This window comes from Schistocerca americana, chromosome 7 (genome assembly GCF_021461395.2).
Source record: "Schistocerca americana isolate TAMUIC-IGC-003095 chromosome 7, iqSchAmer2.1, whole genome shotgun sequence".
NCBI lineage: Eukaryota > Metazoa > Arthropoda > Insecta > Orthoptera > Acrididae > Schistocerca > Schistocerca americana.
In genome coordinates this window covers 192,288,865-192,304,469 of record NC_060125.1, presented here as the reverse complement: position 1 = coordinate 192,304,469, position 15,605 = coordinate 192,288,865, and the positions used below count along the sequence as shown (strand labels likewise).

The window sequence follows — 15,605 nt, the reverse complement described above, 5'->3', positions numbered from 1 at the left end:
GTGAAGTTTTTTTTATAGATTTTAGAGCTCCAGCAATACTTTCCGAAGTTTTGTTCATGTAGAAGGGGGATTCTATCTTAAAAGACGCCTCTTATTTCCTTATCACAACAAAGACATTCTAGTATAGTGATGCTCTGTTATAATGATTAAAAATTTCCTCTTGGTTGTAGTCTTAGGCAGAGCCGCTCTTGCCTGGGTAATTGTTTTTATATGTAATATCGTCCTCACAATCTGGGCAGTTAACCCAAGCCCTTCACTCTCCAAAACACATAACCTTCCAACGTCACACCACATGGGGGTGACTGAAGTGGGTTCAGAGTTTGTGGTAAAAGAAGACAGGCATCATTCACAAGCCCACAACTCATGAATTGCGGGAGCCCGATGCTCATACCCAGCTATCACTGTTGAGCCTATTGGGGAGGGGGGGGGGGGGGGGGGGTGTATAGTGCAATGGAGATTAGACTTGTAGCTTGGAAAGGGAAATAGTTCTTTGCAAGGCACAGGGCCCCATGTTCACCAATCATATGTTCACAAAATGAGTTGTAAGCAACCTAAAGGGACATTTTTTTGACAGATGTGGATGTAGCTTCCCTTGAAACTAACTTCAGCATACACAAAAACACCAACAATTTCTGAATGTTAATATTTTCAGATTATTGTGAAATTCATCAATAGGAATAATCAATCGGTGGAAAGTGGATCCAGATCTAGCTCTACCATATGTCTCTTTCTACAAGTGTAATGACAAAGTGTTGCTAACAAGCAAGCATATTCATAGACAAGTTCATAAATCTTTGAGTAACGTATACCATAAGTTTGCTTTTCTTTCAGGAATTTATCTGATCTTTAACAGCAAGCTAGTGAATCCAAAGTTTTCCTTAAATACATGTTATGCTGAGCTTGTATTATAGGGAAATGCGTTTGGAAATGACAAAAAGAGTACACAGTAGGTCACAAAAGCTTTTAAAATAATTAGATTACAATTAAACAGTTTGAATAAGTCATTAGCGCAAACACCATACTAAAAATTATGTACTTCTATCAACAGTCAGATGCCACTCTGTCATAATTTAGTGTATTATCAACTGATTTTGACCTAGGCACAGCATGATTTAATATTCATCATCTCACACCCGCTCTTCATCTTCTCACATAATACGCCATGTGAATGGATATTATTAAATATTTACAATTTAGTAATGCATTTATAGAAATTGGATATTGTGACACTATTTGATATAAAAGGGCTTTTTTACTTAACAATCCTTCATCAAATGGTATTATAATATTTATTTGCTTGTCAGTCTACCTTGAAGCAAATGGACAAACAGAATACATTGGAATTTCTAAAAATGGTCATTCATTTATTCATTCATTCAGTCTTCTTGTGCAAGAATAAAAAAAGCTTCTAATAAAAAAAATTGTTAATTCTTAGAGCAAAATAACAAATGCATTACTGTCTCACCAGTGAGCATTCATTACACCTGGAACATGACATTTTATATTGCGTAATATAGACATTTTATGGCATAGTTATTCATTGAGTAACAGAATTGAAAGAAACATTTACCTAGCATAGCTGAATCTCCCAAATAATGTGGACTTCCCTCTTTGGCTGGAAAAAGAGGTGTATCCTTTGCTATAAATACATCAGCCACTTCATGTGGTGGAACATTTAAGTATTTCATCGTAGCTATAATATCACGATGCAAATTAATGCTCTCTTGTTGCAGATCCTGAACTTTCAGTGCCTAGAAAATTAGTGAACACAATTTGAAACACTAGCATGATTCAAGTAGCTGTACACAAAAGATAATTACTTGATTATGAGATCACTTTAAACATGTATTTCCTTAAGCATACATGGTTTGTCCAATAAGAAAGGGATAGTGATTGAAATCATTTTAAGGAATACTGAACATGCATGTACAGTGAGTTGATATTCTCCAAAATATGGCCCTCTTGGATCAGTACACTGATGCTAGCACCACTTGGAGGCTGGTAATCACAAGATTATAAGTTACTCATATACAAACTTGTGTTGTGGGGTAGACTCTTTTATGTACACACAAAAATTAATTAATCTGTCAATATAGTGTTATAATCATTGTTTCTTGTTGCTGTCCATTATACACAGAATATATGTAACTTATTTGTGTCCTATATTGTTACAAATTTATATCATGTAAGCTATAATTGTTTTGCCTATATATTTAATTCAGATTATTCACTGATAGTTTTTACATAATATGTTGTTATTCATATTTTTTCTGTATGTAACATATGACAAATCCCATATCATTGTACATGATAAAACGGGTGCTCAATAAACTAAACTAAACTAAACTAAAAATTGTTCAGCCACCCCATTAAAGCAAATTTTGAAGGCACAACACTACTCAGTGTTTGTTGCACCTAAACTCTCCATTGGAGCACTGACACACTTTCACTTCACATGTTGGCTAAACACCCTAAAGGCTCAGATGAAATGGAGTTGGGTCTTCCAGCTCACATAAAATCCCCTACCACTTATTTCATCTGTAGAGATTGCCCTTTACATTAAGCAGGACACACTCCACATTAGCCAAATTATTCTAATATTTCTTGGAAGGAGAGACAGCATTGGTCGTATATTTTTGTTTATTATCGCAAAATCGATTTTCGGTCACTTAGTGACCACCTTCAGTGCTGTAATATATAACTTAAATTAGTAAGCACTGGTGTCAATAAGCTTACGGCGATCACATAGACTCCGTAAGCTTGACACCAGTGCTTACTAATTTAAGTTATATATTACAGCACTGAAGATGGTCACTAAGTGACCGAAAATCGATTTTGCGATAATAAACAAAAATATACGACCAATGCTGTCTCTCCTTCCAAGTATACCCATTATCTGGTCGTAGTGCACAGGACACTATGGAGTCGCCAATCAACTAATATTTCTTACCAAAGTAAGAAAATGACAAATTTTTGCATCTGCAAATAAGAAAAAATTCTCGAAGCTTTACTTAAAAAGATCACCCTCTTTAAGTATTGTAGTATGAACATAAATTATGAAAGAGATGTTTCCTATCTTTAAACAATTAACTTGAAAACTGATAATGAAAAATTTATAACATTTTTCCAGTTAAATAATCTTAATCATGCCAGGAAATAAATGAATAACTCCTACAAAAAAGAAAGAAGAGAATGCAGAGTTGTTCTTTTGCCTGTGATCTCTTTCATTGCACTCTGTGATCTCTTTCATTGCACTCTCCACTTCTGTGATTGCTATAATGTATGTTAAAATAGCAGTCATATCCTGTGTCATCGCTGACTGAAAACAATATGCCGTTGCATAATATGAACTTGTAAAGTGTAACTACAAATTTAACTACTAATGGTAACCCAACTGAATTTTATATTTTCACACATACCATTGCTTCCAGAGCATAGTAAAAATGACGTCCACGCAGCACAAAAATAAATAGATTCAATAAAACAATATTTCATCACAAGCAAGCATTATACTAGCTTAAAAAATTGTCACAATCATTCTGTACTCAAAAGAACACATAAAGTAACAGTTTCCAGTCACTGCCAATAGTGTGTGTAGCTGTCCACCGAATTGGGACAGTACATTTAGAACATAGTGCTTAGGCCACTGGCAAAAGTGTAAGAAGGGAACCAGGTGGTTGTTTGAAAATAACAGACTATTTCAAACAGTCTCAAATTAACACATTTTATGCTACATCATGAGCAACTAATCAAAAGGGAAAAAATAGTTTTTTGGAGTTATTTTGTTTCTTTGTGGTGTATGCTGGTTATAAATTTTTATTCTCAAATCATTGATTTTTAATATTAAACCAAAAATACTGAATGAAGAAACAAATATAAATTAAAATTAATTTTCTTAAAATCCTTTATATACTGAGGCACAGACATTCAAAAAGTTGTGTGTCTGTTAATTTGGCAGACTAAAGATACCTGCAGCATTAGTACACTATAACTAGTTAACGTTAAAATAAAAAGCGATGTATTATATGAAGAGTGGAAATGGAAAACATTTGAAGTGCTATTTTTTCACAAAATGCACTTTCAGTGCCATGGTGCCTGTGTTGCATATACGTGAATTTGTTCCAAGTGTTAAATCACAAATGTTTCAAACATTTAGTAACACATCGCACTTGATCTTTGTGCCAAGCAGAGCTTCCCAGCAGAATTCCAAGTGCCACGCGTCAAGACCTCCTCCATGCAGTCTGGGATGGTTTTAAGAGACAAGTTTTAGGTGAGTGGGAACAGCTTTTTGAGCTGCAACAGAGATTTTGCAACTGTAGACAAATGAGGAAAAGTAAGCAGGGCCGTTGTTCCGTAAATTTTGCTCAAGCTTGTTGAGTTATTTAAAACTATTAACGCATTCCATGGAATTCCAATGCCTTCAACTGACTTCTTTGATCTTAAAGATGTTTCTGAAATACTGTTGTCAATGCAGGGCTGTGAGATCTCCAAATTAAGTATGAACAAACTGTCTCATACTCATCCATCTCAAAATTCTTACTCTGAAACAGAATAATGGAAAAATATTGATGTTTTTGAAGTATAAAAGACCATAGAAGATATACACCATGCCCTACTTAAGCTGGAAGACCAGCCATGTTTATCAGTTACAAAACAGAAAGATCTGTTGACGATATTGCCATTACCTCCTTGACAGCACAGGAAGTTTTACAGTAAACTTTGCAATTTCTGCTTGATACCCCATATGACCGTGCTTTCAGTAACAAGTGTAGGTGTGATACTGAGTCAAAAGCTTTCCAGAAATCAAGAAACACTGTGCCTACTCAGCAGCCTTGATCCATGGCTTTCAGGATGTCAAGAATGGAGTTGCATAAAAAATGGAAGTCAACACCAACAGATTTTTTTCCCCGAATTTATTTATGTTATCACTTGTAAAAATGTAAAAGAAATGTCATCTGGTTTTTCTTGACTATAGTTCTACTGGTTAAAATATTATGCTGTATTTCAATTCTTACATTGTCACAAATATAACATGGTTCCTCTGTATTAAAGACACTTGAAACAAAAGCCTTCTTATTAGCCTTAGTTTTGTTTATTTTTTTTTTTTATTTATTTATTTTGCCGTGATGAGATGATATCAGAATACTTTATCAATTTTTTGGATACAAAATAAGTTATGTACAAAAATATATACATTGTTTGTGATTCCCCTGACAAATGTGAGATTTGACACAACATTTTTCATTTCCACTCTTCATATGTAAATTAGCTCATGGCAACAACACAGCAATGATTATCTTTTGTTACGCAGTATAAATAAAGTTACACTGAAAATCGAACTTAGAGCTTTACGTAGCAATGTGAGCAGAACTGATATATTTTCACTAAATTTAGTGGTTCAGAAATAATAATCTTACTTGCATGTAATTGTGTATTCTATACATCTGCTCATGGTGTTTCACAGGGTGCAGAGTAATTGCTCTGTGAACTTCTTTCTGCTTCAGGTTACCCGTGAAAGCTGCACTACCACTGGAGTTGTGATACAGAATTGTCTGCATCTGAAACAAAATTTACCATATTCACTGCTCTGAATAAATTACACACATGCAGAATAAATTACACAAATGCACACAATACATAAAATATACACAGAAAAAATTCAGATAGCACAAAAATGAATCCTTCTTTGAGTCTATGGACACACTCGCAACCCACTAATTGTTAGTAACAACTAAGCTCCATAAGAATGTCATTTTATATGAATAATCTCCTGTTTATATGTAAGTAGCAGCCATTCAATATGAGTTATGCTATCACATGTCCCAATGAAGACCTTCACTCACAACAAGAATGACACAGTTTGTCACTAGAAGGGTAACCTTCATTTCAGTGAATGGATGCTTTTAGATGGCAACAATAAACCGTGCAAATAAAAGTGACAATGGCATATGTGATTATAATTTTGGATGAGCATCATACTGGCTGGACAACAATGGGCATCACATTGGCTGGACAACAATGGCACCACATATAAACTTTCCTCTTGTCTCTGCACCCAACCCACCGTTTGGTGATATCCCATTCATCCTATCTTGCTTTCTCCCCTTGAGCCACAGTCCTTGCTAATCTCATAATACACCTATTTCCTCAGATCCATTCCTCACTTTCTTGCAAAGAAGGGCATCTACTTCATAAGAAGATATTTCATCCATAATTTTAAGTGGCGGTTTCCTTTTTAAATGTACTTCATGTAAATATATTAATGTATAAAGTGTTAGTCTTTATTTGAATGGCATTAGAGTTCTGTCATCAGTACGTCACAGAAAGCGGCTATTAGTTACGTACTACTCTTATGAACAGTTGATTCCTAGCTATGAAATTCCTTTCTGGGAAACAAATGTACAAAATGAACAAAAATCAAACAATGGAAAATCCAGGGTCGAACATAACGATACTATGAAAAGAAAAGTTGCTATTCACCATATAGCAGAAATGCTGAGTCGCAGATAGGCACAACAAGACAGTCTATTTGTTTCGCCTATTTACGACTCAAAATGTTGAACAAAATTTTCAAACTATAAAGAAGGTTCAAAAGGATAATAACCAAAAATAGTAACAGGGATCATTGTGAAAATCTTTTCAAAACATTGGGGATTTTTAATTACATCTTGGAACAATATCTAGACTGAACTTACATTTACCAAGAAACAATAAATGTAAAACACAAAACAGCATTTTCAGTCAAAGATTAAAATTATACTAATATCTCACACATTATGAAGAAATGTTAGCTCACTTTTTCATACAAGCAAATGGGAAGCTGTGGCACAAACCAAACATCACTGACATGTTCCTGGTGTCTGCTTGTAATTTATGCGTGTAGTGTGTGCAGTTCTTAGTGTTGACAAACAGTGTAGCACTAGCTTTTATGTAACTTAAACAAAATAATATTGTACAATAGGAATAAACCAAATGAAGTTGCGCGATTTTAAACAGTCGAACTTTGTGTACAGGAGGATGGAGACTCTAATTCCTTCTCTATAATAGTTCAAACAAAATTGAGGGTGGTTCCTATAACAAAGTGCTGGCCAACTACCTGCCCCATACTTGTCAAACTAGACCAATAAGTATGCAAATGCCTGTATGTATGAATTATGTCTTTTTGTAACAACTTTATCAGTATCCTTGTAATAGTGCTCAGCGGTGAATGAAACAGCTGTTACCACATGTGACTTAAATAGCTACTGTAGCGAACTTTGAAGAACATTTTCTGAATCTAAAAATCAGGTAGCTTACAGAAGACATATGCCTTTTATTGAAGCTACGTAGTGCCGTAGTAAAATGAAGTACCGGGATTTATTTTGTTGTATTATCTTTATTGATGTATTTTTTTTTTTTTTTTTCAAACCACATTTTAAATATGAAATTTTTCTGACTAGGTAGCTGGATTTAGATGTTAACACAAAAATTTTAATTGCATTTTATCTTTTGTGAATCAAGTTGTGAGGATCATTCGTGAATCATAAAGCAGGCTTTTGGTTGAGTGTAACGATGCCGAAGTTTCACCAACGGGAAACGAAGTGGATTAATTGCTGGCAACGGGTTCTTCATCTCGTGGGAAGGCGACAGCGAGCTTGGTTTACTTGTGTGAACATTCAGAGGCACACATGTGAAGTCAGCGGCAGTGGAGCGATAAATACGGCGCTTTTAAAGGGCGGCCTGTTCGACAAACAGCAGCCTGACAGCGTAATTACTATAGAAGGCCGCAAATCAGAGAAAAGCGATACTTTGGAACAATAATTACGAAGACTTTGCGCCAAAAGCTGAGGAATCTGCATCCTCATCCCGAGATTATAGATGCAGTTTCTATTCTAAAGGTAGAACTTTAGAACATTTTTATCTACTTCAGTCTGAGCTGTTATTAATCTTCACGATTGCTACGCGTGAGTTATGTACTTCCTTGAGATCTCTGAATTGTGTCCCCATTTTTTTCATTATCAGATCTAGTTGACTTTTTGTCTACATTACTGCACAATGTTTGCAGCCGTCACACTCTGGAATTAGACTGTGCATTCTATATCATATTCACGCGTATTGCTGTTCCCAGGTATATCAACCACATAACGGTCCTTTGAAATTAATGCTGTAATCAAGGCCTACTGGATTTTCACATTTTCATTTCAATTATTATTATTGCTGTCATTAGGTACTGAAGGTGTATATTATTGTAAATAGAGTCTTGAAAGTTACACAGGTCACACCAACACACAGGAAAGATAGTAGGAATAATCCACTATATTACAGGCTCATATCATTAACGTCGATATGCAGCAGGATTTTGGAACATATATTGTATTCGAATAATATGCATTACGTCGAAGAGAACGGTCTATTGACACACAGTCAACACGGATTTAAAAACATCGTTCTTGTGAAACACAACTAGCTCTTTACTCACACGAAATCTTGAGTGCTATTGACTATGTATTTCAAACTGACTCCGTATTTCTAGATTTCCAGAAGGCTTTTGACACTGTACCACATAAGCGGCTTGTAGTGAAATTGCTTTCTTATGGAATATCGTCTCAGTTAATGTGAGTGGATTTCGCGATTTCCCGTCAGAGAGGTGACAGTTCGTAGTAACTTTCCGAAAGTTACTGAGTAAAAGAGAAGTGATTTCTGGCGTTCCCCAATGTAGTATTGCAGGTCGTCTGCTGTTCCTTATCCATATAAAGGATTTAGGAGAGAAACTAAGCAGCCGTCTTAGGTAATTTACAGATGATGGTATCGTTTATCGTCTAGAAAAGTCATCAGAAGATCAAAACAAACTGCAAAAGTATTTAGAAAGGATATCTGTATATGGTGCGAAAATTAACAGCTGACCCTAAGTAATGGTTCAAATGGCTCTGAGCACTATGGGACTTAACATCTATGGTCATCAGTCCCCTAGAACTTAGAACTACTTAAACCTAACTAACCTAAGGACAGCACACAACACCCAGCCATAACGAGGCAGAGAAAATCCCTGACCCCGCCGGGACCTAAGTAATGAAATGTGTGGAGTCATCCTCATGAGAGCTAAAAGGAATACACTAAACTTCGCTTATAGTCACATCTAAAGGCCGAAAATTAAACTAAATACCTAGGGACTCCTATTATGAACAACTTAAAATGTCGTGGGGGAGGGAAACCAAAGACTACCTTTCATTGGCAGAACACTTAAAAAATGTAACAGGTCTACTAAATAGACGGCCTACACTGCGTTTCTCCGTCCTCTTTTGGAGTACTGCTGCGAGGTGTAGGATCCTTACCAGAAAGAATTAACGGAGTACATCGAGAAAGTTCAAAGAAGGGCAATACGTTTTGTAAGATCGCGAAATATGGAGGAAGAGTGTCACTGAAATGATACAGGATTTGGGGCGGTCATCATTAAAACAAAGGCGTTTTTCGTTGCAACGGGATCTTGTCATGAAATTTCAATCACCAACTTTCTCCTCCGGTTGTGGAAATATGTTACTGACGCTGACCTACACAGGGAGAAACGATCATCATAATAAAATAAGGGAAATCAGAGCTCGCACGGAAAGGTATAGGTGTTAGTTTTTTATGCACGCTGTAAGAGATTGGAATAATAGAGAATTATTGTGAACGTGGTTCGATGAATCCTCTGCCAGGCGCTTAAAAGTGATTTACAGACTATCGACGCTGAAAAGCGTGAGGTTTGATATTCATATCGCACCTCGGCACCATTTTTGTTCTGCGGAAGAATGATGAGACAAAAATAGGACCACCCAAGGATACACAGTGTGTGTCAATTGGTTTCTTTCTACTCTTGGTTAGTAATAGAGAATTAATATGGTGTGATCTGTTTGATATGTCACAAAAGTGATACGTCTGAGGTTTCTGTTACAATATATTAGCATTAATCACGTCCGCCATTGTGAATGCAGATATCATGCCTCTCGTCGATTTTGCGTTAAGTGGCTCGCGACATTTCTGGGGTGATTAACTGAATGGCCGCTATAATCCGCCTCCGTAGGTCGACTACATTATGTATTCTTTGTGCATACCCTGTTGACTTGACGTAGCTTCACACAAAAAAATCTGTAGGCGTTAAGTCGGGGCCATTAGGAGGCCACGGGCACAACAAAGATCTTGAATATCTGGTTTAATTATTCCCTCACAACGAGAACCCAGTGCGGTGGAGCGCCGTCCTGTTGATTGATAATGGTGCCCAGTATCCCATGTTGCTATAATTGAGGGACCACATGCTGCTCGATCATTTCAAGATAACTGACGGCACAAACATTCTCCTCCACAAAAAAGAATGGGTCGATGACATTGCATCGACGTCTGAAAGCTCGCTGTGTCTCTGTGACACTCGAGTATTTCGCATACCATACGACACACTGAGTGTGTTGTTATGGCATAACGACAATTTTCACGTAACAATCGAGACACTGAGGGCGCCAACTTGTGCCACCTCCGTACAATGTGTTTCTGATATCTCGTGTTTGCGGTGTGTACTACGCCTCCCGCAGCATGGTCACTCATTGTTAACTCCAATCATTTCCACATACATTACAAAAAATTGCTCAGAGATAGATATACTACCTTAAGAAATACAGGGTGCCTCAAAAAATGCATACACACTTTGAACTGTCATAGACAATTTAATTCCGTTCTACAAGGTTAAATATCTATGAGAAAGTAATGTTATGTTTCTTCAACAGGTGGAAGCAGTGGCAAGGAAGTAACTGCAACATGGCGGACGTGCGTTTGAGCTTTGAAGCGCGGAAGCAGATAATAAAGTGGTACTGGAAGTTTGAGAATGTAGCTGCGGTTCGAAGACAGTGGAGAAGTTAGTATAGTACAGAACCACCTTCAAGGTTAACAATTACACGTCTACGAGACAAATTCGAAATTCATGGAACAGTGTGTGACGTGCATAAAGGTCGATAAGGGCGACCTCATACGGCTACAAGTGATGATTCCACGACTGTGGTCTTGAACTGTTTTAGCGTTCGCCTCAAAAATCTTCAAGGCAAGCGGCACGTGAGAGTAATGTAAGTGCTAGTAGTGTGCTACGCATTCTGAAGAAAGGCAAGTTTCGTGTGTACATTCCAAGGCTGGTGCAACAGCTAAGTGACGACGATCCAGATCGAAGGATAGAATTTTGTGAATGGGTTCAGGAGATGGTGAGACGTGAACCGGGATTTATGGGTAGCATAATTTGGTCGGATGAAGCCCAATCCAAACTCAATGGAACTGTCAATAGGCACAATAGTGTGTACTGGACTGAAGATAATCCTCACATTACAGTTGAAAAGGCTGTGAATTTGCCTGGTGTAAATGTGTGGTGGGGTTTGTCTGCAAGGGGCTCATTGGGCCTTTCCGCTTTGAAGGTACTGTTACTGGGGAAACGTACCTAACAATGCTTGCTGACTCCATATTCCCTGCCAGTCGTGCATTATACGGTAATGATGAGTTTTATTTCCAACAAGATGACGCCCCGCCGCACTATCATAGGGATGTACGAGCATACCTGGATGACAATCTGCCAGGCCAGTGGATAGGACGAAGGGGACCAATCGAGTTTCCTGCATGCTCTCCAGACCTCACGCCACTGGATTTCTTCTTATGGGGCACAGTAAAAGATGAGATGTACAAACGTAAACCACGTAACCTGGACACACTTTGGAATGAGATTCAGGCGGTGTGCGCAGAAATCTCACTGGACATTTTGGTACGATGTACGGAATCAGTGGTGACTCGTACTCAGAAATGTATTGATGCTGAAGGCCACCAGTTTGTACATTAATCACATTTGCAAAGTACATTTATTTTTCCAGTTGGATTTTAAGCTTTGCATTTCCAGAAATTTAACATTGTAGAACAGGAAATAAATTTTCTATGACGCTTCAAAGTGTGTGTACATTTTTTTGACGCACCCTGTATAACGTTAGTCTTTTCTGACGTCTCAAATAGATCACTCTGTACATGGATGAGCCAAAACTTTATGACCATTGCGCAAACTGAGACTGAATGCTGCTTAATTGCACCGCGGGAATGTGGCGCGGTAAAGAAAGTAGGCGACAGCAGTTGCAGGTTCATGCGACCTACGACTGCAGTGGGCTCGGGATCATCGAGACTGGACCGTAGATCAATGAAAGCAAGTCTCTTGGTCGGACGAATCATGCTTCTTCGAACATCAGGTCCATGATTGTGTCCGGATACACTGACATGTAGGCGAATTGCTGCTCCAAGCACCGCACCACGGATGCAGCCCGCTATGAGCAGTAATCGAACGCACCATGGCAACGTTGGACAATGTAAACATTATTGTGGACCGTCTGCATCTCTTCATGCTTGATGAGTTCCCCAAAGGTGATTGCATCTTCCAGCAGGATAGCTGTTCGTGTTATAAGGTCAGAGGTGAACCAACACGTTACTGACTTGCTCAGTTTGTGAAGCTCTTCCTGTTGAATAAATCGTCCAGTTTTTCTGAAATTGTAGTCATTTGTTTGTCAGTAGATGAACATCCGACCCATTCGGATAATTCCTTCGTGGTGCGTCGTTTTATTTATTTAGTTTTTTGTCTTGGGGTGTATTTTAGCGATATCCCCATACGGATTCTTTAAAGAATCAAACTCCCACGTATAAAACGCCGTATCTCCCGAACTGTGTGTCGTACAGTGAAAACTTTTGCTGGCATTTTCAGTGCTGTATGTGGATACTGCCTGCAAAATGTGTTGCCGAATAGATTTAGTAGTAAAGAAGTAATAATTTTAAAACGTCATGCCTGATGCTACAGTTTGTTGCAGTGACAACGAAAATGTAGTAAGAATCAACTTTTTCCCTGTCATCATTTTGCGAGTGGTGTTAGTGAGAAAAAAAGTCCTAAAGCTTTGTAGTTATCGATAAAGTTTGTTCGAAGTTGCTAAGTGATCTCATTCTCAAACACTAGGCGAAGGTAGTCTGGGTAATTTGTGCTACCTCAGGACATATACACTGTTTCTAAATGCAATAGTCGACTTATGCATTAAATCTTTAACGTAAGATTATATCTCTTAAGAAGTAGATTATGGCAGCATTTTAAATTAAGTCAATAACTGTATGAAATATAGAAAATCAAATTTTTGTTATCCTAGGAGCCGTCTCACACCATATGAACAATGGGCCTTGGCCAGCTTCTTTGAGTCTCTCTCCCAGAATATTTCCCTAGCTATTTTTGCGAAAGGATTTTCGGAACTTTAACGAGCGTTACATAACTTCACTCATCATTTCAGTAGCTCTCGAATTTCGTTATACAGGACCACTCAAAATTAATATAGCAGTTGGAAACGGGTGTAACTATTAATGCATTGCGATCCATCGATAAGAATTACAAAAAATGTAAACGAAGTTCAAAATTTCGATATTAGCGCGAGCGCATTGAATCGGAAACCAGCGCAAGTGAGGGAAGCGGAAGTATCATATTCACAGGCATTGAAACTGAAAGAGTTTGTCAAACTCACGAATTATTGTAAGTCAGTGCCGGAAGCCAAAACGTGTGTAATTGGACATCACCGTGACTCACCGAAAGTTAATGTTTCTTTATGATGCCGACACAAAAACCGTACGGGCCACCTTTCTCCACTGAGCTAAATAAGTGTTTCAATAAACATTTCGCTGCCGACCGCTGTGGGCGAGCGGTTCTGAGCGCTTCAGTCTGGAACCGCGCTGCTGGTACGATCGCAGGTTCGAATGCTGCCTCGGGCATCGATATTTGTGATGTGCTTAGTTAGTTAGGTTTAAGTAGTTCTAAGTCTAGAGTACTGGTGAGCTCAGATGTTAAGTCCCAGAGTGCTTAGAGCCATTTGAACCGTTTTTTGAAACATTTAACTGAACACGATTGAGCGTTAGCCTATATTACATCTTACAGGGATTCCATGGATTACATATTTCAGCAAGATGGAGCCACCCCTACTTTGGGGTATGAAGGTTCTTACATTTTTAAATCGATGTTTTCCAAACCGTTGTGTTCTGCTCTTGGCCACCGAAATCTCTATACGAAAGAACCTTGTGAACGTGCCTGCTTAGCCGGAAACAATACCAAACCTCAAAATGCGCATATCTAATACACTCGTGTCGGTGACTCCACATGTGCTTTAAAATTTTTGCCGTGAAATGGATTCTCGTGTAGACACTGTCCGTATGATCAAGGAGACTCACATAGAACATCATTCTCTGTAATTGTTATCAATGTACGGCTATGCATTAAATAGTAACTGACGTTCGTAATTGTAATACTCGTTTCAAATTGCTATTGTACATGGACTTCGTTACTTGTACTTCTATTATTTATTTTTTTCATTTTCAAGTCGTCTCTGTGGATAATAAAATTAACAGAGCTTTTGCATACTACAGAATATTTCTTCTCTCTCTGCGTCCTATTACTACTCGGAATCTATGTTTCGAAATCGACCACCATTTATGATAAATGCAGATGTTCATTTTAGTGGAAGATTATATGTAAATGGTAATTAACTCTACTCTTAATAATTATCCAGAAACAATGTACCATATTTTTTCGCATGGATGTTTCTGTCTCTTTAAGTACGTCCAACACTCTGATCAAATGCTAGTTGGCAGCTATACGAGTGATACTTGAACATCAGAATGGAAGCGCAACAGTAATATCTCATACCAAAGAATTTATTTACGATTTGTGGAAACTGTCGCGGAAGGAGATATCTGCTGTTAAGCCGTAAGAGAGCTTCATTGTCGGAACGATTCAATGTGCCGCTGAGTGGAACTACACTGCTGCGGTCTCGTTAGCGTTTCGACTGCAGCAACGCTGGATCTCGTTTGAAACAGTTATCAGTGCCCGACACAAAGTGGCCGTCAAGTAGCCGGCACCTCAAGCAGTGTGAGTCACGGCCGTGTCGGCAGCTGTTTGTGGCAGCCGCCTCCGGAAAGTGCCACATACGCCGCCTCAGTGGCTGTGGCATTTTCATATACTTCAGTAGGCATTGTCTACACGAAAAGACTGAGCTGTAAACCAGCGTTGCGCAAGTAATTCCGTAAATGGCTGTCTACACAACGAGATCAGTGTACACCACAGTTTAGACACTTTATGCATACCGAAGCACCATTTTCGTGTCTGAAATGAAAGTTGTGGCAGTTACATTGGTAGCGGCGTTCAGACGTGCCCGCTATAAATCAGTGAACCATCTAAGAATAACGTCAGAACAATTTACGTATCTTAAGCTAAATTCGAGATGCTACAAGGAAAGAAGATACACTAATATGTGAGGCACTGTCGTCGAAACAAACTGAAGAACAAACAGTATATTTTTGGCACGCTGAGATGTTCATTTCTCGCCCCTGTAGTATCATATATCGCGCTCCGTTTGTTCCAGATGTTTATGACTCCATCTATTTCGGAAGTTTCTTGCCTCCAATTTTCGGATATCAAGCTTTTTGTTTCGTGCATGTTAAACCATTAGCTACACAGTGTACTCTTTGGATACCTTCACCATTTGCGCAGTTGTGCTTTCATTGAAGTAGGTTTATTCAGAAGGCTTCAGATTGACCTAAGAGCATCTACAGAAATTTGCTAA

At 38.2% G+C, this 15,605-nt stretch overlaps 1 protein-coding gene across 1 annotated transcript in view; it reads right to left on the bottom strand.

Moving 5' to 3' along the window:
• The window catches only part of LOC124623195 (chondroitin sulfate synthase 1), a 302,194-nt gene that overhangs the window by 21,029 nt on the left and 265,560 nt on the right, over window positions 1–15,605 (bottom strand). Inside the window, exons 4-5 of the mRNA XM_047149005.1 lie at window positions 5,418–5,558; window positions 1,571–1,751 (exon numbers count right to left, since the gene is read on the bottom strand). Of these exons, the coding sequence (XP_047004961.1) occupies window positions 1,571–1,751; window positions 5,418–5,558 (322 nt within the window). The remainder of the gene's footprint in view (window positions 1–1,570; window positions 1,752–5,417; window positions 5,559–15,605) is intronic.